This window comes from Pocillopora damicornis, chromosome 4, assembly GCF_964200805.1.
Source record: "Pocillopora damicornis chromosome 4, jaPocDami1.2, whole genome shotgun sequence".
In the NCBI taxonomy this organism is placed as follows: domain Eukaryota; kingdom Metazoa; phylum Cnidaria; class Anthozoa; order Scleractinia; family Pocilloporidae; genus Pocillopora; species Pocillopora damicornis.
Genome location: NC_142673.1, coordinates 30674701 through 30701195, shown reverse-complemented (window position 1 = coordinate 30701195; position 26495 = coordinate 30674701). Strand labels below are relative to the sequence as shown.

At 36.7% G+C, this 26495-nt stretch overlaps 5 protein-coding genes and 1 long non-coding RNA gene across 6 annotated transcripts; 3 read left to right on the top strand and 3 right to left on the bottom strand.

Annotated features, from left to right (window-relative positions):
• Positions 1-1039: 1039 nt before the first annotated feature.
• Positions 1040-3567, bottom strand: LOC149047698 (uncharacterized). The gene is made up of 2 exons (XR_016185792.1): positions 2700-3567; positions 1040-2585 (listed from the first exon to the last, which is right to left on the bottom strand). It is a non-coding gene; the product is annotated as an uncharacterized LOC149047698 (long non-coding RNA).
• Positions 1042-4554, top strand: LOC113681676 (actin-related protein 2/3 complex subunit 5-A). Its single transcript, XM_027198784.2, has 4 exons — positions 1042-1249; positions 1489-1561; positions 3567-3743; positions 4026-4554. Exons 1-4 carry the CDS (start codon positions 1110-1112, stop codon positions 4086-4088), a joined length of 453 nt encoding a protein of 150 aa, XP_027054585.2. The 5' UTR covers positions 1042-1109; the 3' UTR covers positions 4089-4554.
• A 945-nt stretch (positions 4555-5499) lies between these two features.
• LOC113681677 (cytochrome c) lies at positions 5500-7963 on the bottom strand. The gene is made up of 5 exons (XM_027198785.2): positions 7896-7963; positions 6920-7008; positions 6519-6681; positions 6069-6116; positions 5500-5776 (listed from the first exon to the last, which is right to left on the bottom strand). The coding sequence occupies exons 2-5, from the start codon at positions 7001-7003 to the stop codon at positions 5742-5744; spliced, it is 330 nt and encodes a 109-aa protein (XP_027054586.2). The 5' UTR covers positions 7004-7008; positions 7896-7963; the 3' UTR covers positions 5500-5741.
• Positions 7964-8052: 89 nt separating this feature from the next.
• On the top strand, positions 8053-13826 carry LOC113681713 (putative cytosolic iron-sulfur protein assembly protein CIAO1 homolog). Its single transcript, XM_089203693.1, has 13 exons — positions 8053-8166; positions 8289-8367; positions 8642-8721; positions 9024-9104; positions 9456-9575; positions 9902-9990; positions 10173-10234; positions 11123-11199; positions 11299-11361; positions 11903-11990; positions 12367-12430; positions 12620-12679; positions 13377-13826. The coding sequence occupies exons 1-13, from the start codon at positions 8130-8132 to the stop codon at positions 13485-13487; spliced, it is 1011 nt and encodes a 336-aa protein (XP_089059819.1). The 5' UTR covers positions 8053-8129; the 3' UTR covers positions 13488-13826.
• A 1279-nt stretch (positions 13827-15105) lies between these two features.
• On the bottom strand, positions 15106-17633 carry LOC113681714 (small ribosomal subunit protein uS7). Its single transcript, XM_027198832.2, has 5 exons — positions 17505-17633; positions 17011-17097; positions 16409-16531; positions 15677-15904; positions 15106-15223 (listed from the first exon to the last, which is right to left on the bottom strand). Exons 1-5 carry the CDS (start codon positions 17628-17630, stop codon positions 15155-15157), a joined length of 633 nt encoding a protein of 210 aa, XP_027054633.2. The 5' UTR covers positions 17631-17633; the 3' UTR covers positions 15106-15154.
• A 1252-nt stretch (positions 17634-18885) lies between these two features.
• Positions 18886-26056, top strand: LOC113681712 (flotillin-1). Its single transcript, XM_027198830.2, has 15 exons — positions 18886-18992; positions 19173-19248; positions 19820-19910; positions 20119-20220; positions 20547-20588; positions 20857-20901; positions 21325-21399; positions 21744-21839; positions 21967-22086; positions 23449-23568; positions 23765-23859; positions 24009-24054; positions 24292-24429; positions 24748-24912; positions 25227-26056. Exons 1-15 carry the CDS (start codon positions 18944-18946, stop codon positions 25251-25253), a joined length of 1287 nt encoding a protein of 428 aa, XP_027054631.1. The 5' UTR covers positions 18886-18943; the 3' UTR covers positions 25254-26056.
• Positions 26057-26495: the final 439 nt, after the last annotated feature.

Sequence of the window (26495 nt, the reverse complement as noted above, 5' to 3'; positions counted from 1 at the left end):
CCCTTCACCCTCACCTCCTTCGCTCCAAATAGTGCTGTCTTAAAACCACAAAAAAATCTAAGTGAATAGCCCAAAGATAACCCATCAGTCTCCATTTTTTTTTTTAACTCGTGAGACTTCATTAGGGGAAAACTCCCGTAAAACGCCAAGGAAACACGGTACATCGTGGACAGGAAAGACTTAATCACAAACGTCAGGAATCCGCTAATTTAGGAAATCATGGGATACTTCAATAGATGAAGTGTATGAGTCAACTGTCCCATCATCCTTACTTGATGAAGATCAGCATTACTTTTTAACCTTTTTGTGTTGCTCCAGCCTTGAACATGGGTTTATTATGCTGTTGAAACCCAGAAAGTCCGCTCTGTTGCGTAGGTAACACTGACTACCATCAATAACGAAAGCTTATTAGACCAGAAGCATCTTAAATTTAGTATTTTGATTGTAGGCATAAACAAATTATACAAGATCTACTGCCATTAATATCAAGTACGTTTATTGGAGTGTTTCAACCCCCTGAAATAGCTGGGAAGTTGAAAATATTAGGGACCTGTATTAAGCACGTAAAATTTTAATGTTGATAGCGGTGGTACTTTAAGTCCATGCTTGCTTACATGCACACAGAAATGACACTAACAGACACATAGAGCAGTCTTTTAGGATAAACTTGGCTTTGAAAATATCGTAGTTCAAAGGATGGGTAACACTCTCACAGGCATGATTTAAAATTTGAAAAAGAGGCAGTTTAGAACCAGTCTTATATTACTTTTATTTAAGTCAATTCTAACTCCAGGAAGAACCTGTGAAGGTAACGTGACTGTTTACTGAATCACACTCATTTCAGAAAAGAAAGTTTGAAAAAGATGTAGAAGGATAGGTCAAAGGGGATGCCAACGGAGTTTTGCGACCTTCTGTAATCCAAAGTTACACGAAGTGAACTAAATATCGCCCCCGCCTCCCCGAAAGGGTCATCGATGACTGCTGTCGACTACTGGAGACTGGCTCTAGGACTATGTTCCCGGTGATTTATGGGAAGGGAAGGGAGTGAGTTGTTTCCGTCCATTCCATACGAATACTGAACTTATTTCTTTCTTAAATCTTCTTTCGATATGTCGAAATCCAGCCAGTCGACAAAATTTAGGGGAGTAGATGTAGATGAGTTGGATGAAAACACATTTCAAGATGATGGAGATGAAGATTCAGGTCAAAGCGGACCGGATGAAGGGGAAGTCAAGAACTTGCTCATGCAGTATCCTTTCATGGCACGGAAAACTCAATTTTTATTTCACATTTTAGCAGTTAATAGGAAAGAAATTGGTCCTACTAAGGTTGTATGAATCTTAAATACTCCTTTCCACTGCAATTTAACCCATATTTTAAAGACTAACCGAGGTCAGCAGTGAACCATGATAGGATAGTATATGCAGCATCTCACGAAAGTTACACTTAACACAACCTACGTTTTTTGAGTCCTTAACTTTAATCTAGGCAGAAAAATGCAGAAGCCCTTAAAGCTGCTTTGACGAATGCTCCTATTATGTCGAAAAACCAGGCGACAAAGGTAGAGGACTACTATCATATTTCATGCTCTTCGCAGTTTTTGCAAACACATTCTTGATCAGTACATTTTCGTAATAGATAATAAGGAAATTTGGAGGACTGAGACAGACTCAGTTGGACGACACAAGATCCTGACACCGATTGAAAATACTATGAAAACATTTGAACTATTGTAAATATAATAAGAAAGATGATAATTTTTTTTGTAAGGGTGGCTTGACATATGTAAGTTTTTTTACTGCTAAGGAGATGGTAGTTAGGTTATGCAATTGGGAATCCTTACATGACATGAGACCAGATTGCTACCATCTTTTGAATGCTAAGGGGACTTTATATGCAATATTTGACCACTGAAACCAATGTCTTTGAGAGGGTCCAACATGGGTTTGGCGGGATGTGGGATGTAGCTCAAAATTTAGGGGGATGTAGGATACAAGAAATTATATAGGAAAATAGGATGGTGAGACCAGGATGTGCTCCAGTTTGAAGGCAGGATAGAAGATAGGATGGCTATTGGTGAGATCATAATTTAACTCAGGTTATGAGTTACTCGAACATAGAGACATCAAAAAGTATTCATTTGCTTTGGAATCAAACTTAATTAATGCTCCCGTGTAAATTGGGGATGACATTCTGAAATGACTCTGTACCAAGTCCTGTTTTCTCTGTGTTGGTTACAAATGTTTGCACATCTCCATAGTATCTCCAGTTTTCTTGCCTTCATTATAATTTTTTTTTTCTTATGAGTATGTCTGAGTGAAGGCCCCTTTCTGTATGATACTATTGGCAGTTCTTTGAAGGTTTCTCCTAGCAATGGTTATTACTGTACTAAATTTCATGGACTCAAAAGGATTTCTTTAAGGTTTGGAACAGTTAGATAGTATTGTGTTATTACAAAGGGTAAGATTTGATTGTTTGTTTTCCCTGTTAGAGGTGGGCCGGTTAAGGTCGTTCAAGTTCACTCCAAAGAGTGGGTTGTCAAAAAAGTTTTTCGGTTAGTCTCTCTCAGCCAAGTATGTTTTGAACTGTCTAATAGCCTCTTCAAACTTTTCCTTAGAAGAATTAGTCCTGGGAAGTCTGGCTCCCTGTTGAATCTCTCTCCCTTATAGATAGTGGTGTCTAACAGTAGTTTCTGAAACAGATATTTCAGCTGTAAATTTGATTGTTGGCTGATGATTGTTTGCTTGTTCAATGAACTGGTTGATGACATATCAGTTGGTGTTCAAGAGAGAGATTATGTCATTGATGTGTTTCCAAATGAACACCTTTATCTAGGATTTGCAATTTTAGCCATGAAGATGTCTGAAAAGGCTACCGACATGTTGGTACCCATGGCAGTTCCATGCATTTGCAAGTAATTTTGTTCACTGAATTGGGATGAGTTTTCCAGCCAAGTTAGTTTAGGTGCTTTCTCTAGTAAGAACTTTGGATGGGGGCGGGAATGAGAGAGTATATTTTTGTATAAGCTGGTAACATCCATTGAAAGGAGTATCACTACTTTCTGAAGCTTTGTCTTTTCTATGAAGTTGATGGAGTCTGTTGTATCGAGATGTGACTTCTGTTGTTGTGTGATCGACTGAAGAATTTTATCTATGTAACAGAATAGTTTTTCTGGTGGTCCTTCTGCAGGTCTCACTTATTAAGACTGTCTTTCTAGCTATGTATTAATCAATTCTCAATTTCTAAATATGCATTAATCAATTCTTTTCCTTTCTCAATAACAGGAGTACATTGTCAATATTGTTAAGGCTCTAATTTGTCGATCAGTTGGTGGTGAACCAGAGCAACTTGGGTTTAACCTGGTGGGATAAAATGAGAAACAGTTGCAGGATGTGGGATTGGAAAAGTCTATTTTGGACCCTCTTTCAAGAGCCCTTTGTCTAGAACACTTGATGAGTAACAAGTGAAAATTTAAAACTCCTCTTAATATGCTTACTGTAATAAAACTTGAGAGGAAATCATTTATAGCTAGAGTTTATAAGAGATTTCTGCAAACTGTTTTGCAGGATAAGGCATTTGGGATAGTATTACGTGTACTTACTGCTGTGAAGGCAGCTGAAGTGGACAAATGTGTCAAAATCTTGGACAAGAATGAGCAGGATGTGTTGATGAAATACATTTACAGAGGTTTTGCTGAGCCCACTGAGGGATCCAGTGCTACGTTACTTACATGGCATGAAAAGGTTAGTTATTTCATCCAGCATGAGATCACACAACAAGTATAGCGGAAATGTTTAGTTGGAATTCTGGACGAGATAGTTTTTCAGGAACACTTACTTGTCATTTTTCTAGTCATTTATTTACCTCCTCAACAAGGCCACTCTAAGTGTAGCTCTTTATATTTAAAACAGTTGATAGAATACTTTCTCATGAAGTAAAAAGATACTTGTAATGTGGTGTTCCCATTCATGAGCATGAGGCTGTAGGGTTAGATTCTTAGTTTTGTGAATTTTCTTATGTTTCAGCTTTTGGCAGTGGCTGGACTTGGTTCCATTGTCCGTGTTTTAAGTGACAGAAAAACTGTCTAGGCTGTCAAGGATTTTTTAGGAAAAGAAAGTATCATGTAACATATGATGTATTGAGATTGTTTAGATTTGAGTTAAATTCAACCCAATTTTGTGACTTATAAGAGCTAACCAGTTAGTGGTTACCTTTTATCTTTACCAATCCTTTGAGTATTTTCTCTAATGCCACTTGAGGAGCATTATTATCAACTTATTATTTCCATCATTATTTCACCATCTCTTCAGTAAAGTTCTGTTTGATCTTCAGATGGATTGTTTGCAACAAAGTTTGTTGTAGTAAAGCACGAAATGATTTCTTTTTATTGTTAGGTATAAACCAAGCAATATTTCTTTGCTGTTAGCTACTTTAATTGTCTGTTTTCAACTTGTTGGGTCTATTTTTGTCAAAAAATTATGAATGACTGCATTTTTTACAAACATGACTGATTAACAAGCTTAAAAAAAATGAATAAAATTTTGTTCAAAGTAATGTTGATTGCTGGTGTGTAATAATTCTTGTTTTACTGTATAACATTATGCAACACTTTTTTCATGGTATTGTTAACAGTTAAAGGTTTTGAAATACATCATAAAAGCTGAAATTTTGTGTGAGGGCAATTTGGGATTAATTTATTGCACACCTAAGCCTACATTTCAATTTGATGCACTAACTGGATAATTGGGGAGGTTATCAGAATCATTGGAAACTAATTGCACTTCTGCTCCTTGGACTACATTCCCTTCTTAACACAAGATAGATTTGAGGTCCAGTATTTCCTATAGGAAATATGTAAAACACTGCAGACTCACCTTTAGGGGTAAAGGGGGTAACTTTCTAACTTTGTCAGTGGGGGAATGAAACAAGATTACTTGGTTTTATCAACTGAGTTGATATTATAAGGTGGCCATTATGACGAGTTTTGAAGCTGACTTTAAAGGTGAGTGTTGTTGTAGTACGTTGAAAAATACAGAGAAATGGGAATTTAACATGACACAAGTTGCAAGTGGTCCGTGTTCTTTGCAATGGTCAATGTTATCTACCCATAGTGCAGAGAATCCTTGATTAGCCTTTGAAGACTCTATTCTCTTCATTCAAATACATGTCAGAACTGTTGCCCAGCTATGATAATTCTGCACAACTAGCATTCCTATGTCACATATGGTTAAACAGCCTCCAATTACCATGGCAAGCCAATACATTCTTTCACAACCGTATTAAAGTACAACTGATTGCATAACATCATCTTTGTGAAAAGTTTTGTCAAGGAAGGGAATTCAACCAGAAATGTGAAACTATAAAACTGTGGTCTAAAGGAAAGGGAAGCGTCTTCTGAGTGTTACTGGTAAATGTATAGTCACCAGTTTTGCTTAGAAGTGTAATCATTAATGTTATTATTAATTGACAACTCTGAGAAGAAAGACATAAAGAGAGCCATTTAAAACTCAGAAAATTTCATTGTCACCATGGCCTTTTAAAATCAGTACATTACAACAAAGCACAGCCTTGTAAATAATACTGTTTCACATCCTGTACAGCAAATTAATTAAAGTTGTTCAGACACATTCCAGCAATCCACACTAGTGTCTTTTCAAATAGTATGTTACATGCTTGATGAAAAGAAAGTAAAATCCATATAATTGCATGGCACTTCTGCATTATTCTGCACAAAACTGGTTTCAGCTTGTGGCCTCCTTCAGGTAAGCAATGAGATCTAAAACAAACAGAATGTTTTGCTCACAATCATATTTTAACACAAAGTTCAAACTTAGATGGAGTTCAAAGTAAACAAGAAATTCTCCTTTGAGAGCAAAAAGCCTTGCTTTCTGGTTACACTTTCCTTCTCCTTCTCTACTCATTCTTTTGTTGTACTATAGAAACTGTATAACTTGACATGCTTCATAATCTCACAATTTAGCACTTTAAAACTTCCAAATAAACTTCTACAATATAAAGAAAGCTTTATGTGGTTAGAATGGACTTCTCAGGGAAAATATTTCACCAACCTGCTCTCTCAGCTTTTTTCTTTAGACCAGCAAAGACCATCTTTGTTCCTTTAGAAGAAAATTTGTATTAATTTAACACTTGAAAACCTAGTCTTAACTTTACTGTGCTGAAATGAATTCCAAAAGCCCCATTATAGGGTTTCAAACATAATGCTAATATTACATACTCCAAATAATTTTTTTACTTTAGTTTCCAGCAATAAAAGTGGGACATTTGAAATTAACCTTACAGAATAAGAAGAATAGCATGTAATAGAAAAGAAAAATTAAAAAAAGAGGCCTAAAGTCTTCAAAAAAAGTTAATTGTGAAAAGCTTCCAGCATTACTCTAATAACTCAAGATTACACAGTGTTCCATTTGGGGTCAACTGCTATCCCATTGACAGGTTCATACATAATTTATTCCATGAAATTTCCAGTACATGCATCATGCCTACATCTAAACACCTACCAGGAATGTACTTCTTGGGGTTTTCCAGGTAAATCCACAGAGTGTCTGGCCCCCATGTGATGCCCTTGTTCTTGTTAGCATCAGTGTAAGAGAAACCTGGTGCCTGTCCAGTTTTGCGACCAAACAAGCCATGAAGGTTTGGACCCGTCTTATGCTTACCATTCTGAACAGAAAAAAGAAAGGTCCATTTAGGCAAATACTTTGGGTATTTGGGTGCTAGGAGTGATCTGCAGCTATGAAAGCATTGAAAATGTGTCAAGACTTTTCAAAACCTATCAAACAGATTCACAGAGGAAACTGGTGGTACTTGGGGTCAGTGATGGTGTAATATTGCACTGCTACAAAGTACATTGTATACTCTGAAAACTTAAATAGGATAAAATTGAGCACTGTGAACTTACTGCCTCTACTGTGTGACACTGTGCACATTTAGTCTTGAAGATCTTGGCCCCCTTTGTGGCGTCTCCAATAGGAATATCACCCATTGTTCCTGAATCAACAATAATAAATACCTTTGGTGACAAAGCAAAGTTACAATCTTCTCAAAGAATTCTGTATTGCCTTGAAAACCAGGGCACAATATGGTTAACCTTTAAACAGTAACCAACATCAGCGTCTCCCGTTCACAGGAACGAAACTTTGATCTACAATCAAGAACTCTGATCAAATATAAATTGACCAGAGGAAATTGCTGAGGAGAGGACACAATTATATCACACGATGCACAATTGAACATAGTTTGATTACATAATAGATTCGGTAGCCCAAACAAGATCAACTGCGAGACAAAAATTGTTTTGCCTGGAACAGAAACATTTTTGAAACAGAAGTTGTATCACGCTTGAAGCGGAGCACGATATGTTATATCGACGAGTTGGGGCAAAAACCCGACCAGAACACGAAAGAGCCGGCCGACTTAGCAGATGTTAAAATCGCGGAGCACTTCTGGGCAATGATCGTCTAGGCTATGATTTTCTAGGTTTTTCTCTTTCTTTGTTACTACCATAGGCCTTCTTAGAGTGTTTCAATTTTCCACATACTGTACGACTCGATCACCGGTTTGTTAAGAATTACTATACGAAAAGTCGACACAGACACGATAATGCCCTCCCTTTAACAAGTCTTGTTGAAATCTAAAGAGTGTTTGAAAATGTTAGTAATATTTCAGTTCATCAGAAAGAAGAAGGCAAGAAACCTCGACGGCGAACTTGGACTTCCATCAGTTCAAAAGTCGAATACATGCCGGTAAAATTCCGCTCGCACACACGTGTGACAGAATCTGTCCCCCGTCAGCTAAGCAAACCGAAATGGCTAAGGAGAGTAATAAGTGTACGCACAAGAATAATTGAAGGGAAATTTTGACTGATTAGTACTTACTTTAGGTAGAAAACTACGCTGAAACACTAAGTTGCAACCGGTAACACGTATTGCTTCACACTTCCTCCGTGCGTCAATTTGAAAGGGATAATTTTATTGCGTCATAGCTTATGCAAGACGCTTAAATTGCGCATGATTTGTGATGCTGTGCCAAATAAAGAAAGGTCGCGGGCTCAATTATTGAGAGCATATGATGCCTGGTAAATTTCTGCTCTCTCTGACCAAGTACTGAATATGTCTGGAAATTTGGAGCTTGTGCAAACTCTGGAAGGTAGTGCAACCTAGGGGAATTTAGTTCGTATTATATAACTCCCCTTTTTTCATTAAGAAAAATTTTAGCACCTCCCGTCAATCTCCTTATCGTAATCCTTGTAACTTTTTGGGGTCTTTTAGGTCACGAAGACAGGGTATGGTCTGTTTGTTGGAATCCCTCTGGAACATTATTAGCAAGCTGTGGAGGAGATAAAACAATATCATTAAAGTTGCAGTTACATTTTCTTCAGATGTTTATTTTATTTAAGTTTGATTAATGAAATTAGTCTAGTTTTTGCACCAAAGAATACTGGATTAATTAGACATTACCAAATGTTATTTTTTTGTGGTCAGTGAAATTTTTATGTTTTTTAAAATTGATGAAGTACACAATTTGCTTGAATAATTTTAGATGTAGTAGTATGATTCTGAATAAATTCAATCCAATATGTAAACAACTTTTCTTTGAATATTGTTTCTTAACTTGAACACATTCGTCTCTGGGGTAAAGAGGGAGACAAATGGGTTTGTAAAACTGTACTTGAAGATGGACATCAAAGAACCATCAGATCAGGTGAGAATGGTAAAATGAATATAGTAAAAAAATTTATAATAATACTACTACTACTACTACAAATAATAATAATAATAACAATCATAATATCATATGTGAATTTAACAATTGACAATCTGCTAGGTGGCTCTTCTTGTCCACTGTTTCCAGACTGAATAGGAATTTGGGGTATTAATACACAATAATTTCTGATGATTTTGTTTTTTTATATCTGTGGAAGAGTGGAAAAATATCACGATGGCCTTGATAGGTATTTCAGTTAAAAACTGAAAATAAATGCTTATTTTGATTGTTTGTTTTAGTGGATTGGTCTCCAAATGGGATGTACCTAGCTTCTGCCAGCTTTGATGCAACTATCTGTATTTGGGATAAAAACAGTGGAGGTAGATATGTAAAGATCATACACTCCCTAATTATTCTCCAATGTGGTCATTTAGGATCTAAGGTTAAAGTTGTGGTTAATGTTGCATTGAAATACAACCAACTAACCATGCAAAGTTTCTTTACAAAAATTGTTTGAAACAGCCAACATTACTACTTTAAGGTACATGTATCTGCAGTGTAACATGTTCATGTATAATCAGCGTAGTAATGTCGGGTTACTGGAAAACCACTATGATGAGTGCACTGAAACTTACTGATTTTTACAAGAACTTTTGTCTTTTGTATGATTTATCCTATGATTGACTTAGTTGGGATTAGTAAATTGATATGAAATATTTTATTGATTTTAGAGTTTGAGTGTAATGCCACTCTCGAAGGACACGAAAATGAGGTCAAATCAGTAGCCTGGAGTTCTTCAGGATCATTCATTGCAACTTGTGGAAGAGACAAGAGTGTTTGGATATGGGAAGGTACCAACAATACAAATTAACAATAATGGCTGCTTGTATCTACATCTCTGCCACCCTGTTTCTTACATGCATTTTTATCCATCATCATTAACTGACTGGCACATTAACTCAGACTTTGACAGCTAATGTGAGAAAAATCAGTATGGGTTGGGCAGGGTTGGACTCCACTCATCTTCTCAGGTGTGAAACTAGCCTGAAAACCTGTAAATTAATTTTGTGATGTGCTCAGTATATATGTAAGAACCTCCTTCTTGATATTGTGGAAATTAAAATGAATAATCATTGCTGAAAGGAGCAATGTTATAATTATCTCCTACATTTTTTAGTGCAAGAAGACGATGAGTATGAATGTGCAAGTGTTCTTCACAGTCACTCACAGGATGTGAAGAGAGTTGTTTGGCATCCAGACAAGGAGGTCAGAGCAAAATTGTGTAGTACTTAGTAACAACCATTAAATGGGATCTTGTTGGTTAAAAGAGAAGCAGTGCTTTGTCAAGGTTCCTTACTGGAGGTATACATATATGTATACTGGAGGTAAACATATTGATTTTATATTTCTTCTATTGTGAATGACTGGTTATTACCAATTCTTTACAGATTCTGGCATCATGCAGTTATGATGACACAGTCAAATTTTACAGAGAAGATGATGATGATTGGTTAGTTAGCCATCTAAAATTTCTTAAATTAAGGAATGTGAGAGAGAGAACCATAGTGCTTCATATATGTTAATAATTGCATAAAAGTAACGCCTTTATACAGGCCTAAGAGGCTCATGGGGCTGGTGCTTAGCTCTGGTTTCCTTAGCATGAAGCGGCTAGGAGTATTGCTACTCCCCCCCTGGATGGGATGCTAGTCCATCGCAGGGTTACCCCCAGGATGTTTGCTGGTACCCATTTGTACACCTGGGTGAAGAGAAGCACTGTGAGAGTAAAGTGTCTTGCCTAAGAACACAACACAATATCCCCGGCTAGGGCTTGAACCCATACCACTTGATCCGGAGTTGAGCGCGCAAACCATGAGGCCACCACACCTCCACCAATAATTGTATAAAACTTACATTTTATTCTCCAGAGCCTTGATGTTCTGGGGTTTATTGATTGAGGATGAATAAAAGAATTTTGAGATAATCTAGTTTTATAAAACAGAGTTGATAATAATAATGTAAATTGACCACTGTAAAGAGTTTCTAAGCTGACATTTCCATTGTTAGTCCTTTGTCAGAGTGAATGACTGGAAGGGTTAAGGCTCGAAACATCAGCTTAGAAACTCTTTGGAGGAGCCAATTTACAATATCAGCTAACTTTATGAAACCACACTATTTTGTTAAACCCCCCCCCCCAATTTAAACAGCACCATTGTTTCTTTAGAAACTTATCTTCTCTGTTCATGTAAAATATTGAGATTGGGTAACAAAATTTAATGGTAGAAATTAAGATTATTCAGAGCTAGTGCTGCATGATAGGCCATTGGTCAAAGCCATGTTTGTTTTTTCTTAATTCTTTAACTCCTGGTATTTTATTTTTAATTTGTACTTTTCAAAACAGGTCTTGTTTTGATACTTTGGATGGCCATGAGGCAACAGTATGGGCCATAAGTTTTAATCACACTGGTGACAGGCTAGGTTGGTGAAAAAAGTTGATGAATTAATAGGCTACTTTGACTGTTTTTATATTTTCCTTACAACAGTGCTGTAAATACTTTTTATTAATATTCTTTACAGTTTCATGCAGTGATGACAAAACAATAAGAATATGGCAGAGTTATGAACCAGGGAATCAAGAAGGTAATGAAATATTACCTCCTATATCCTATTAAGTAATAAAAAAATGGTTGTTATACCAAAAATGACTACATTTAGACAAACAAAGAACAAAAAGTGATTAGTTAGTAAAGGTGCTTGTCTTGTGATCTGGTGGTCCCAGATTCCAGCCCTGCACCATGCTGCTTACTACTAACAGTAGCTTAACCAACTGTAGAATTGTTCTTGGCACTAAGATTTTAATTCGGTCCTAAATTTTTCTCTGGTAACATCATGGTATTTAACGAACTGGTCTTTCCCCAGCCAGTTGGGATATTTGAATGATTGATTTCTTTTGGAATATTTAATTTTTTTGGCCCTGAAAAGTCTACATTTTGGGAGAAGGGTGGTCAGTTACAAGAACTAATTTTCATCATCATTATCATTGCTAGACGTAGTTTTAGTATTACTAGAATTGTTACTTAAGAGTGGTTAGCTAAGCTAATTGTTGACAATTAGCTTTGTTAAGGTGCATTTTTGATTGAATTAAGAATTCTCAACCCAGTTAAAATACAATTCCTACCAGGTGTTGTCACAAATGGAAGCAACCCAAAATGGAAGAGTGTTTGTGTGTTGTCTGGTTATCATGACAGAACTATTTATGATGTTCACTGGTAGGTGTAAATTTGTTCACCAATGGAGTGAAAAATTAATGGTTCTTTCTGGCACTTTGGAATTTGTGACAGTTTGTGAATGAAATACTCAGAGGAAAGAGAAAAAAATACATAGGGCAGGGAAATAGAAAGTGTTCTGTGGTCCTTGCTTCCTTTTTTATTCCAGTAATTAGTTTCTCCCATTTCTTTTGCAAACCTGTGCCCTTGGTATTGGTGACTTCAAAGAACATTGTCAGAAGTCAGATTATTCTTAAATCTCTGTAAGATTTTTTTCCAACAAATAAAGTTTTTCATCACAGATAGATAAAGATTACAGTTATGCTGTGTTTATATTGCTGCAGGAGTATTTCTCTCTTCTCTTTCCTTTTAAAATCAGGTCTCCTGTTGAAGATGTCATAGCAACAGCAGGGGGAGATGATTGTATCAGAGTATTTCAACAGGTTATGGATTTTTTTGTTAAATTCATGCTGGATTTTCATGAGGGTAACTTTGTTGGTTAACATGAAAACTAATTACTAGCATGTAACTTGCCTTAGGAATAGATGATAAACATTTTGAATGTATTTTAAGGCTTTTCTGTTATATTGACTGAAAGATTATCACTAAGTGAACATGCTTTCTTTTGACAGGATGTTACTATTGATGACAAGAATAAACCTTCATTCCAGCAAGTAGCAATTCAGCGAGAGGTGTTTATCATCCTTTCTTGCTTTTGTTTAAAATAAGATTGTTAATTATTTGTATTTCTTATCGCAGAAGGGTGGGGGTGCTAGAATAGGTTCAAGAATGGACAGATTTGACCATGCTAAGTGCGACAATTGGGGACTTTGGATCAGCTGCAAATTTTATCCTAGAGACCAGACTGTCTCTTAAAGTTTGGATTACTTTTCTCTGGTGCTATCAATGCTGCTAGGTTAAAGGAAGGGCTGCATGTCTTGAAATGGTAGCTCCCAGCTGGGGTTCAGAGATGACAGATATGCATGTGGGATGGCTCACCTGATGAAATTTGAAGCAGTGGCAGATGATAGACATGTTGATGCTTTAGAGATATTATTGTTGCCATCTCTTGGTGTGTGATGCAACAGGAGTGGCCATGGTCTTTCTCTTTTGTTGCCAACATGCCAAAATCTGTGAAAGCCCTATGATAATTCCACTGAAAATCTCTAGACAATACCTTTTTGCAGATATATCATGTGAACTAGTTATATCTGGCCATTCTCTAAACATACAATGAATAAACTAAATGGTAAATATCTTGGGTAGCGATAGGAAAGAAGCACTTACAAGATGTGTGTGTGTGACATTAACCTGAATCAGTCCGATGTTAATAGTGATTGATTATTGCCTTTGAATCACATAAGTTTTTTAATTTAATTCTTAATACAGGCACATTCCCAGGATGTTAATGGGGTTAAATGGCATCCTAAGGAGCCAGGCCTCCTAGCATCATGTTCTGATGATTGTACTATCAAGATCTGGAGATTAACAGAATCGTAACATAAAGCTCTGTCCCCTCCATGGTAGCTTCTCTGCTCATCCCACTACTACATTGTGTGGAATAAATCTTGTGGAATGGTGATCTCATTATTAAGATGTGCAGAAGTATCTGTTGGTTGATGGAAAACTGCAACAGAAACAGCAAAATGCACTATCACTGATAGATATCAGACTCACAGACTTAATAATAATAGGATTGTCGGTTAAGATGATGTGCAAAACATGAATTTGAAATAAATTCTGCTACAGCTTTGTGAAGAAAAATAATACTGCCAACTCTCACTCAAGGGCTACTCTTGCAGTGACTGTCTATAATAAAACTTTACTGATTTGAAGTTTCTCAAGATGGAACTTATTTCTAAGAGCAGTTTCCTTTGCAAAAACCAAGAGTGAATAAGTGAGTTTGCTGTAATATTAATGACTGGAACTTTGTTGCAATTAGTTGGTGGATCTAATCAGTGTTTTCAATTGGCTCTTTGTGCCAGTCTTTTTTGAATGTGATCACCCCTTCCCTGCCCTAAAGGTGGTCCCTTACGAAATAGTTGACCGTTTCAAATGAGAATTTTATAGCTGTGCAGACAGCTCTTTAATTCTACCCAGAGGTAGCAAACAGCTGAAAGACTAGCCTTTATATCTGGGGATCACACCAGCTTCTTGCAAGTCAGTTCCTGTGTCTTCAGATGATTGCACGAAGCAGTTGGTGAAAGAAATTATCCTCTATAGCTAGTGTGACATTTCATAATTTTACTGTCATGCCTGCACAGCCGAGTATTTATTAGACATTTCAGGCACTCCTATGGCAGCACCTTTTCTTTCATCAAGTCCCCTGAATATCTCTAGCTACATATTACAGGGTGCCTTGGGTATGCAAACTTTTGTTGATACTTGCATTGTGGGCTGTTAGATGAATGCTAAGTCAAAAAATTATAACCAGGGAGAAATGGAGAGGAGTAGATGAAACATTCTTAGGGAAAAGTATTTTGTCAAATTTTAGAGATAGTACAAGCTAACTCCTCAAATCCGTGAAGGGATCCCTACCATACAAAGTATTCACATCCTAGGCTCCATGAGGTGAAGAGGTTAGTGATCGTGGAGCCCATGTTAAATTGCATAATGGTTTGCTTCTAGTATAGAGCTTTCACATGCTCTCATTATTATCATGACAAGTTGGTGTTCTTCCCTTACATCCTGACATTTTGACACTTCTATTGACCACAGAATTTGTTTTTGGAGAGAATGTGAGAGGTATGGACCATTCTCTCTCAGTTGAGATGCATCAGGAGTCTGATAATTCTGAGGCTATGGAATACATGTACAGTGTTCTCCTTTTCAGGCAGTAACCAGTACCATTTACTACCTGTAGTACCTCTGATTACCGTTTAAAATTACTTGGGATTCTTTAAAATTCAACAGGCAAATGGATTGCTTTACCGGTTTGAAAATTCATTTTACTTGTCATGCATAAAATAAGGAAGAACACTGCATGTACAGATGCACTTCTATCTGCTAACATTCCATTTCAAGACTACCCTCTACCAGACATAGACTCCACTATCAACCTTCACTCCTGAGTGAAAACCTTACATTGAACAGTGAACACAGAGAAGGAGACAAGGTCTTCCATTCAGAAACAATTTTTATTATGTTCTGCTGTCAGTTTTGATATTTTAACGGTTAGACTTGGCAACACGTTCCAACTCATCTTTCTTCTTAATAGCATAAGAGTTTGATGAACCCTGAAAAGAAAAAAAAAAGAGAAAAGTATAAGACACAACAGAAAATCATCAAGCCTTTGGAAACATTAGCATCTACTTGGCCAGAGAGGGCACCTACTGAAAGCGTCATGTAATGTTTTAAAAATTGTAGTGGTAAATTAAGGCTTGGAAATGCAGCAAAATTAGTTAACCCTTTAACTCCCATGAGAGACCAAGACAGAATTTCTCATTACTATATCTATACAATATCATGCAGACAAGTGATGAGAATAAAGAAAAATATTGATTGTGGGATTACTAATTAATCCGATACCAGATTCTCCAAAACATAATGAGAATTACTGATGAGATCTTGGGAGTTTAAGGCTTAAAGAAAATCTTGTATTTAGGTCAAAAGCCAGTTGGCTTAGTTTGGCAAAACATATTACATGTACACTTATTTAAATAACACTCAGCATTAAATGCAATTCAGACCTTAGCAGCATTGATGAGCTCATCAGCAAGACATTCTGCAATGGACTTGATGTTCCTGAATGCTGACTCACGAGCACCAGTGCAGAGCAGCCACATGGCCTGATTGACACGCCTCAGGGGTGACACATCTACAGCTTGACGACGCACTGTACCAGCACGACCAATGCGGGTGGAGTCCTCACGGGGGCCACTGTTGATGATGGCATTGACCAAAACCTGCAGAGGATTCTACAGGGAAGGGAAAGGGAAAGGGAAAGGGAAAGGGAAAGGGAAGTTTTACTCTAAAAACTTGCAGTTTGCTGACTTTGGTCTACACATTTTTCAACAACTTTAGTGTTCTTTTTCAGCCTTGTACAAAAAGAAGTCAAAGGAAGAAAGAAAAAATGGTGAAATGAGTCTGGAATGAGAGACTGTAAAAGTAAAAAGGTTCTGAACACAGACAGATTTTTAACATCATTTAAAATCAGTAGATGGATTTTGCTAAGAGAAACTGAAGTGCCTCTTGTAACCCCCTGCTAGCAGCTTGTGCTAACAAAAGCTTTAGAATTCCCAAAGATCTCCCTCTGTGTTTGCATCATCCTTACAAAGCTTTGCACCTGGATAAGTGTACATCCTTGAATGATGGTAATTGAAATTTACAATCTTATCACTAACAAGAGAATCAGCTGACAGGGCAGGATAAAATAGTTTCCAGACTGCTCAAATTGAAAATAGTTCTCTGTTGTTCCTCACCTCTCCTGTTAACAGATGGATGATCTCAAATGAATGCTTTACAATTCTGACAGTCATCAACTTCTTGCCATTGTTACGGCCATGCATCATCATGGAGTTGACAAGTCGCTCCACAATGGGACACTAACAGAAAAATGGTTACACTGCATGACGATATGCTCATGAAGCTTTCACAAGGCTAAGATATCCCATGAAAATATTATCTCACTTCAAACAAGGCCATAAAGGTGGATCACAGCTTAACCTTGACTCAAAGAACAAACTTTCCTCTGAAAAAGCACTTAGCCTGACATTTAAATGCCATAGTTTTGAACAATCACTGTACAGGATTTCTATACAAGTGGCTTGTTTGAACTAAATAAAAGTTTTTTTCATTAACAGCTAATTAAAATTCTTGACCACTGTTCACAGAAATCAAGGCTTAGATCATAAAAACAAAAAAATGGCAACAACTTGTCATAGTAACTGGCCTGAGGGTTTTAAGTCTACCGTCTATTTTCATGGGTGAGAATAAGCCACAAGGTCATTTTCATTCTGTTTAAAGAACAGGTTTCAGCTTTTGATTAGTTTGCTGATGGTAACAAATACTTTTCAATTATTACCTGTGCCTTCCTAAACCTTTTTGAGGCATATCGCCCAGCAGTGTGAGGAAGATATGTGGCATACTTCTCTTTAACTGCAATATAATCCTGATCATTGTGAGAGAAAAAAAAAGCAAAATTACACCAAACCTATCAAGTTGAAAGCTTGATTCAATGCAACCTTCAGTGATTGACTTGCATCCCTGATTTTAATTCTTGCATACAGAACACTAACTGGTACATCCCAAGAGGCCAAGAATGTGAAGTGGCAGCTTTAAAAGCTGGCCTGTTTCTATTATATTGAGTTGAAAACCACAACCTTAAACGATGTGAACCAACCACACAAGTATAAAGCAGCACTAATTTAAACCATCCTTAATTGAATTTAAACACAAGCCAGGAGGTTTTATTCTCAAAAATTATAAGTTTTCCTTGATAAATAAGCCCCCAAGCCACTGATAAAGCAAACAGCTGATCAACCATTGGCAGACAGCAAAAGGAAATAACACACTTACAGTTAAACTGATGTCACTGACTTGCACATCATCAGTGCTCCATTTTCCAAAGAGTTTAATGTCCTGCACTTCAGGTGCAACTACTACTGGCGCGGCATCATCAGCGGCACCCCAGTCCTCAGACATGATGACACTAACAAAGAACAAGAGAATTTCACTACTGTTAAATTCTTCTCCCAACTTGTCTAGCATTTCCTAGTAAAATGTAAGGGAGAATTTGATGTTCAATCAAACAGCATTTGCTAGGTGATGTCACATGAACTAGGCGGCGAGATGGACTTAACTGAAGGAATCATTTTGGTTATTGAATCAATTCATTTGACACATGAAACTCCTCTTTGCCCTGGCCCCTAGTAATGCATAGGCACAAGCAGCAAGGTGTCTCAAGTATATCTAATTTCCCACTGAAATCCTTGCCAGTCTTCTATTCTATTAGTGATGTTTCAACAGTCTGCCTTAAGTTTGTGCCGCCTTACGAGCCCATAAGCTCCTACATGCTTTGATACTTTTATCATAGATAAGGACAACAATTTGAGGCCTGATGTTAATGTGAGTAACAGAGTAAATATGAGCATAATTCATCAACTCTGTTCACTGGAAATTACAGCCACGACGTAAGTACAACCCGAAGCAGGGGCTTATCAAAGGTATTCTTTTACTTCTATTGTTTATTCCTTGACTGCTTGTAATAAGAAGTTAATGTAGGAAAGTTATGTTTCGTGCTTGTGCTTGGATTGTGCCTGCGTCTTGGATCACGCAAGAAAAACTCGACATCAATCGTAGTCAAGAACAGAAAGAAGAAAGAAGCTTACACACTGCAAGAATGAGGAGACTACTAACTTTACAAATAAGCTTAGTGTACAAACATTTCAGGATACCGCCACGTTAAGAACAGTTCGTTCCCCATTCAATCGTTTTGAAACTACTCGAAGGGCGATAGAATCGAAAGAAGAATAAAATAAGCTTAAATTAGTGGCCACGAACATCTAGATCAGAGGAAATTGTTGTCAGGAAAGTGAATTCTGAAAGCCCTGATAAACGATCCCTCACAAAAGTAAAACTTTACTCACTTATTTTATTTAGTTATCTTTCCCGTATCAAAGGAAATAACCAGTATTTAATATAATCGATCAGGGTTTTAAAAGCAAAGTCTTTGTTAGTAGATAATTTAAATAATTCTTCCTTCGTAAAATTGGTCGCCATCTTACCTCGAGTAAACGAACAGAGAGAAAGCCGAAATGAAGGGCACGTGGTATCAAACCGCGGGGTGGACCCGAAGTCAATGCATGGGGAAGGGCTCGCAGCGATCTATTATTGACTTGCTCGGCTACTTATCGACTGAGGAAAGGAGGCGTAGCCGTTTAGGTCACGTGATTTCGTCGCCATATTGTTGTGCTCAAGGAACGGAGAACTTTCGCTGCGTAGGTCAAAACTTCGAAATGGTGTTCTTCGAAACTTGTGGGCCAAATGAGGCCATGGTTGTTTCAGGTATTTTAATAGAATTACAATTATTATTTTTTGTGCCTTTTTAACAAAATCCACGTTGTCAAAAGCGTAACATTTAATCGAGTATCATGCAGGTGTTTCCTTACGTTCGAGCAACAATGATCGCGAAAATTAATCACGTTTCTGTAACTTTGAGATGATATTTCTCCGTTCCTTCTTCAGGGGTTTGTCACCGTAAATCAGCATTAGTCTCTGGTGGCCGAATATTCGTATGGCCCTTTATTCAAAAGCTACAAAAGTAAGAATCACCATTTCATTTTTTATATGGTTCAATTCCTTTCAGATGTCATTTCCAGCTATGCGTAGTTCGACATTCTTGTCATGACTATGGCATTTTTGATGAAATTGAAAAGAGTGTAGGATAAATTCAGTTCACTCCAATGTTTTCCAGAGTTGAAATCTGTAACCTTTCTTTTAAGACTTTCTCTTTTTTTTGGAAAAAGCCACTTACCAGCTACTGTAACTTTGTTTACATCAAGACAAACTCATAGATGTCAACATCAGTGCTGGCTCACCGGGCACTTTTTTATGTTTTGCACACTTACGTCATGATTCTCGTTCAAATCAACAGTTGGAAAATAAAGTGTATCTTTTAACTAAGTTGAAACTTGTGCTGAGTTGCTTTGTAGAAAAAAAACACACTAAATCAAAGAAGTGGAGTAGTTTTCATGTGGATAAGTACATGGATAAAGGACAAATTTGAGGTGGCTTTTTGCTGACTTGCTGTGAAAAAATGATGCTTGAAAATAGAGGAGGAGTGAATAAACAATTACAAGGTTGCGTTTCTTATATTTATTTTCTGTGTATAGGATCTCTCTCAACACAATGACATTGAATGTGGAATCACCACGTGTTTACACAAGGCATGGAGTGCCAATCTCAGTCACAGGAATAGCTCAAGTAAGATTAACACCATGTCAGGCAGGAAACTTTCATCAGTCTGTCCTGTCAAACTCTGTGGATCAGCAAACCCATATACATGTAAAATAAACATCACCCATTGCTACCCTATGTAAAGAGTTCAATATTTTCACAGGAAATATACATAATTGATCATTACATCTGTTTCTGGGCTTACTTATTCTTTTATTGGGTTTGGTTGTTTTAGGTGAAGATTCAAGGCCAAAATCAGGAAATGCTGTATGCAGCCTGTCAGCAGTTTTTGGGAAAAACTCAAGAACAAGTGCGTGCTGTTGCCTTGGAAACACTGGTAAGATTACATAATGCTGTCTGCCTTCTTTTTAAACATGAATATAACAGTTTACACTGCACTGGTGAGAGCCATTTCAAGATGATATCCCTTCTGTGGTTGACTCCAACAGTAATCCAAGTTTAGAGCTTTTTTAGGGTTCGCTATTTGATATGCGAGTGGATACACATGGAAATCATTCTTTGATACCACTTCCATTTTATAGAAGTAAACTAAGTGGCTTCATTTCTGTGATCCACCTTAAACCTTTTTAAAGCACTTGTTTGAAACAAGGCATAGACCTTTGTTATGTAAAACTCATGATCTATTCAATCATTGGTTTATAGGAAGGTCATCAAAGAGCCATCATGGGTACAATGACAGTGGAGGTAAAGAAATGTGACCTTGATTGTTCTTTGAAAGCTGTTTATATAGGAAACATTACAAAAAAAACATAGTTTGATTTAAATACAGGGTTACATCTGTGGTTAAATTATCTGAAAAAATGCACTGAAGTGCAAGGATTGACAGAAGGGATACCTTTTGTTCACTTTCTGGAATGAGATACAATAAATTTAACACTTAATTCAGTGTGATGCATGAGTGGTGAACTAAACATTGATAGGATTGACTTGACTTGCGCTTTGTTGTAAACAGGAAATCTACAAAGATCGAAAGAAGTTCTCTAAGAGTGTGTTTGAGGTAAACAAAGAGCAGCTTATTCTTGTCTTTTTTAAAAACGTCATTTTGCAAGGCTGTAAAATTTGAAATATTGTCATCTACATAAACATATTTCAACACTTTTAAAAAACAATCATATTACATTTTAGTCTTTGCAACCTTATATTGTGATGTAGCTATATACAGTTGATACTATATCATTATCTGAAACTTATGTTTCCATTGAACTTGTTGTGATTTGTAAATGTTTCCTTGGCTAGAAATGGACAGATGCCAAATTAGAGAACAGTCTTAAAATCTCATGTGGAATGCCATATTATCCATGCACTGGAGTTTTGTTCTTGAATACAATATTGTATCAATTTTTTTTCAGGCATTTACCATGATGTGTTAGCATAGAAGACTTTCATGTAGTAAATTTATTTTTTATCGTCCAATCTTTAGGTAGCATCGTCTGATTTGGTCAACATGGGAGTCAGTGTTGTAAGCTACACCATAAAGGACATTCGAGATGATGAGGTATGATCTGCATGTTGGTAATGATTGACAAATCTTACATCACATTTCTTGAAAACAGTAGATATTAGAAGGTGCTGAACAACTTACACAATTAATTTTGAGCTAAAATTCCACCTAAATAGTATCTTCTCACTGTCTTATGTAAAATCTTTCAAGGATTACAACTCCAGTATGAAGGCATAAAACAACTCCCAACAATGGATTTTATGTTGCCTCACACAGTTGCATGCCTTTATGTATCTTTAAAATCTATGTGGCACAATGTTTGTATTAACTTTTGCATTGTGTTTAAAGGAGCATGTTAGTTAATGAAACATTTATTAAATGATTTTTATTTATGACAGGGATATCTGCTAGCCCTTGGTATGGCCAGGACTGCACAAGTCAAGAGAGATGCAAGAATCGGTGAGGCTGAAGCAAAGAGGGACTCTGGAATTAAGGTTAAAACTTTTGTTCATAAAATTGTTTTCAAGGAAGGTGCCTCAGTGTCAAAGAGACCTTTAGTGAGAGAGAGAATTAAACTTTGTATGTTACAGCTAATTGGTTAATATTATGATGTTATTATAGGAAGCTCTGGCAGAGGAGGCAAGGCAGAGGGCCAAATATGAGAATGATACAGAGATTGCTAAAGCTAAGAGGGATTATGAGTTGAAGAAGGCTGCATATGATATAGAAGTTCAAACCAAAGTATGTATATTAAGTTGATTATTTTTTTAATCAGATAGAAAGTGGAACTTCTGTAATACTTACAGCAACTCTGTGTGTAATGAATACACAAGGAAATATTTGCACTTATGCAGATGACTGCCAACTTTAAATCACGTTTTTGAGGGAAAATGTTTTATGACAAAGTACAAGATGGAAACTCTACTTGCTGAGATCAAACAATGGATGTCAACGGACATGTTGAAGTTAAACGACAGTAAAACTGAAATAATGGCAGTAGATGGACCTTGTTGTAATATGATGGAACTACAATCACTCACTGTTGGTAACGAGGAAGTTGATGTCACTAAGTGTGTTTGCCTACTGGGTGTTGACTCTGACAGTGACTTAACCTCAAAACAACATGTTTGGAATGTCGCAAAGAAATGCTTCTACATGCTGAAAAATATGTTCAAGATCAGATGTTGTATTAATGAGACTGCAGCTAAGGCAGGGGTTCATTCAATGATTACATCTAAACTTGATTATTGCAATGCAATTCTCTATGGTCTGCTAGAGTCAACACTAAAGCACTTCACCAGGGTTCAGAATCTCTCTGCATGTTTCATCTCTCAACATGGTGAATATGAACACATAACTCAAGTTCTTAAACAACTTCACTGGCTGCCTGTATATCAACGTATTTGCTACAAAGTTCTAATATTGACTTTCAAGTCGTTAAATGGTCAGGCACCAACTTACCTTGAGGGGCTTATGAAGAGGAGACCTATGAAAAGAACAAGGGTTGATGGCAACAATGACTTGGTGATCCCCGCCATCAAGCACAAGTCCTTTGGAGGAAGATCAGTGGGCTATGGGGGACCTAAACTATGGAATACCTTACCGAAAGAACTGAAGACATGCACGAACATCAATGCTTTTAAGAAATTCCTAGAGGCATTTTTATTTGAAGAGGCCTACTTGCACTAGTTACATACATAATGTGCATTTTTGTTTTTTATTCATTTACTTGTTTATTCCTCTTTTCTATACATTTTACATTTTTATCTTTGTAAATACCTATTTTTTTATTTATACTTTTCTTTGATTTTCTTTTTTCAAGATTGTGAAGTGTTGTAGAGTAATATATATGGTGCTATATAAATGTAATAAATTATTATTATTTTAATTATTAATTACTATTATTATTATTATTATTATTATTATTATTATTATTATTATTATTATTTACAATCAATTCAGTATGGCACCAAGACTAAGAACTGATTGATATTCAATGTTCTACAGTTTTAAGCTACTGGATAGTACCTATTGCAGATGCACCTTCATGATAATGAATGCTAATCCATGCAGTTGCTCATTTTTCTCTTTGCCCTATTTTAGAAAGCAGAGTCCGAATTGGCATATGCCCTCCAGGCTTCTATAACAAAACAGAAAATCAAGGAAGAAGAAATGCAGATCAGAGTGGTGGAGAGAGCACAGCAGATCAATGTTCAAGAGCAGGTAACAATATTCAAATTCCTTCAAGAATAATGTAGAAATTCCAAAAAGGAGTATGCAAATTTTCATGAATGTTAATTTTTGTTTCCTGTCAAGTAGTCATGTTCATGTTCTGTGCAATGTTATGTTGTGATAACCATCTTTTTTTAATGGAATTTGTAATTTGTTTCTTGCATAATATGTGATACATTTTTGTTAGGAAATTTCACGGAAGGACCGTGAGCTTGAAGCTACCATCAAGAGGCCAGCTGAAGCAGACAAGTATAAAATGGAGAAGCTTGCTGAGGCAAACCGGTGAGTAGATACCTTGTCAAAATACTTAAATAGTATCAGCTGAAAGTCTGATTAATTTGTTCAGTGAAGTTAGTTAAACCAAAAATATTGGTTTTAAAGTTCAATACATTTTGTATTCTGTATCAATATTTTGCTTTCTTTTGGTTTAGAAATCGTGTGATACTGGAAGCTGAGGCCAGTGCAGAAGCTATAAGGGTGAGAATTAGTTATATCAGATCAGTGTGGTTATGGAGGCTATTTCTTATCCTGTTCATAGGTCACATTGGTCAATTCAGAGATCATACTCCTTGGTCCTTGCCCAGAATTGATCTTATAAATAAGGATTATTTTTAAGATTTTTATTTAATAAAAGACCTACCTTTGGAGCTCTTTTTCCAAGTTTTCTTTTTTGAAAGTTCTTGTATGAATGACCATTTTTATGTATTGTAACAGGTGAAAGGGGAAGCTGAAGCTTTTGCCATTGAAGCAAAAGCTAAAGCAGAAGCTGAACAGATGGCCAAGAAAGCAGATGCTTGGAAAGAGTATAGAGAGGCTGCTGTTGTTGACATGGTTCTGGCAACCATGCCAAAGGTATGTCACTTGTAACATCAGCATTCTTTGATGCCAGATAGTGGTTTGAACCAGGGAGAGACTGTTGATTGTGCTGACTGATCATCCAGTTGAGAGTGACATTAACATGACATTAATTGACATTTCAACAACCTGAGCAGAAGTCATTCTCAGAGCCAAGGCACTTGGCTTCTTTGATGGCTTCTACCCAAGTTCTCAAAATGGGAGTTGGAACATCAGACTTCACAATCGATTCTTACTGTCTTGTTTTATCTCTTAATTGCTGTAAAAGAGGCTGTCTTTCTGGATGAGATTCATCTAATGATTGTGGTTTCTTAGATTGCAGCTGAAGTGGCAGCACCTCTCTCACAGTGTAAGAAGATTGTCATGGTCTCCAACGGAAAGTGTGAACTTGGTGCTAGTAAAATCACTGGTGAAATCCTGGAAATTGTTGCCAATTTGCCAAAGTCTGTGGAGGCACTCACTGGTATTGATATCAGCAAGGTATGAAATTACTTGTCAGTGGAAAATAAGGTGATCTTAATTGGACACTATAACTCTTTAGTATCTAAAAGATATAACTCTTTTAGTATCTAAACTTCCACTTTTGGTTGCCTACAACTGACATAAACCTTGTGTACAATCAGTTGAAAATAAGAAACAAGCAATCAAAGTCTGAGGTCATCACAACAATGTTTTTATGGGCTTTGTCAAGCAAAACCCTTTTACTTGAAGAGTCTCATATTTTTGCATACAGTGGACATCTTTGGCCATCAAACAATTTTTCACACTGCTCTTTTTTTGTTTTTGTTTTTCAGGCAATGAAGCTGACTAATAGGGTCTAGTCATGAAAATGGCTCACTATATTCCGTCTTCAATATGATTTATTGCAAATAATATGTAAAGCTGTTGCTTGTAGTTTATGGTAGAACCCTAGGTATTTCTATTGCTAACTATATAAAGTAGTGTATGACCATAGTTTAACCGTGGTAAACGGCGTTGTTGCTATAGACTGTTAGACCATGGTAAATGAGTGTCATATAGTTAGTGTTCAGTCCTTGCAAGGTATATCAGATACTGCTAAACTTTTTTTCACATGAACACAAGAAAGTTTTGTGTTCTTCACCTCATTAGAAAAATTGAATTTGTACTTGCATTTGTATACATATACATGAGGTCATATTAATCATATTCAATTTTGAATTGTAGTTTTTGTCTTTTTTTTGATAGTGAAGGTTGTATAACCTGTCAAAGAGGGACACAGCTGCAATCATTTATGTCTAGATTCAAAAGCCTTGCTTTTGTTTACTCTTATTTTTCTTTTGAGGAATTAGCTTTCACTCAGAACCTACATATTATTGAACTTTTTTTTTTCTGAGAGGAAAGGAAGGTTTCCACTAAATAACTAAAGCAAGAAAGTAAGCCCCTGATCTCTTTCTGATTTGGTCATCTTCTGGAAGTGGTCAGGATAATTTTTGTTGCCATATAAAGGTTTTGTTATTCTTTTGGTGTAAAGAAATATGGCATTCATGTCCAAATGGTGACATAGAGTCTGAAATGTAACTTCTTTTACTAAGGCTGACAGTTGTGTTAGTGTATGCTAACTGTATGCCCGGTCTTGTTACTGAATAAAACTTAAAGCTACCCACGGAAGTATTTGTCTTGGACATGGTAGCCTGTTTGGGGCTTTCGGTTAGTGGTGCAAAGGCAAAGGAAGAGGCAACTGAAAAACAGCTGTTGTTGCATTCCAATTGTTTGACTGGTCCCTGCAGTTTTTTGCATGCCTGTTGTTTTGCTGATTCCCATTGTAGGCACATGCTGACAACCAGTAAACAACCTTACCTCCTCTACTCTTACCTCACCTTGCAAATGATGTGACCTTCAGTGTTTGGCCCACCCAACAAATAAAAGCCTTCCCCTCCCTCTCCAAAACCCAAAATAAAAGTTTGACACATCATCCAACTAAGGATGCACTTCCTCCTCATTCAACCCTCATTTGTGTTCTTACTCATGGTGTCAATCCCAAAGCACAGGTGCAAAGTCTATATTAGGGAAGGAGAGAGGATTGGACAGGGAGCATAATGGGG

Bases quoted from the DNA above. Each gene is read 5' to 3' on its own strand.
- LOC113681676 (XM_027198784.2), top strand. From the start codon at position 1,110: ATGTCGAAATCCAGCCAGTCGACAAAATTTAGGGGAGTAGATGTAGAT. The intron at 1,562-3,566 runs GTAGAGGACTAC...ACTGTTTTGCAG, and splicing joins CGAAAAACCAGGCGACAAAG to GATAAGGCATTTGGGATAGT. The intron at 3,744-4,025 runs GTTAGTTATTTC...CTTATGTTTCAG, and splicing joins TACTTACATGGCATGAAAAG to CTTTTGGCAGTGGCTGGACT.
- LOC113681677 (XM_027198785.2), bottom strand. From the start codon at position 7,003: ATGGGTGATATTCCTATTGGAGACGCCACAAAGGGGGCCAAGATCTTC. The intron at 6,117-6,518 runs GTAGGTGTTTAG...TTTCTTCTAAAG, and splicing joins CCCCAAGAAGTACATTCCTG to GAACAAAGATGGTCTTTGCT. The intron at 5,777-6,068 runs GTTGGTGAAATA...TGTTTGTTTTAG, and splicing joins GAAAAAAGCTGAGAGAGCAG to ATCTCATTGCTTACCTGAAG.
- LOC113681713 (XM_089203693.1), top strand. From the start codon at position 8,130: ATGTCTGGAAATTTGGAGCTTGTGCAAACTCTGGAAG. The intron at 10,235-11,122 runs GTTAGTTAGCCA...TTTTCAAAACAG, and splicing joins AGAGAAGATGATGATGATTG to GTCTTGTTTTGATACTTTGG. The intron at 11,200-11,298 runs GTTGGTGAAAAA...TATTCTTTACAG, and splicing joins TCACACTGGTGACAGGCTAG to TTTCATGCAGTGATGACAAA.
- LOC113681714 (XM_027198832.2), bottom strand. From the start codon at position 17,630: ATGTCTGAGGACTGGGGTGCCGCTGATGATGCCGCGCCAGTAGTAGTT. The intron at 16,532-17,010 runs GTAATAATTGAA...TTTTTCTGTTAG, and splicing joins AAAGGTTTAGGAAGGCACAG to TGTCCCATTGTGGAGCGACT. The intron at 15,905-16,408 runs GTGAGGAACAAC...CCTTCCCTGTAG, and splicing joins TCCATCTGTTAACAGGAGAG to AATCCTCTGCAGGTTTTGGT.
- LOC113681712 (XM_027198830.2), top strand. From the start codon at position 18,944: ATGGTGTTCTTCGAAACTTGTGGGCCAAATGAGGCCATGGTTGTTTCA. The intron at 24,055-24,291 runs GTGAGAATTAGT...GTATTGTAACAG, and splicing joins CCAGTGCAGAAGCTATAAGG to GTGAAAGGGGAAGCTGAAGC. The intron at 24,913-25,226 runs GTATGAAATTAC...TTTGTTTTTCAG, and splicing joins CTGGTATTGATATCAGCAAG to GCAATGAAGCTGACTAATAG.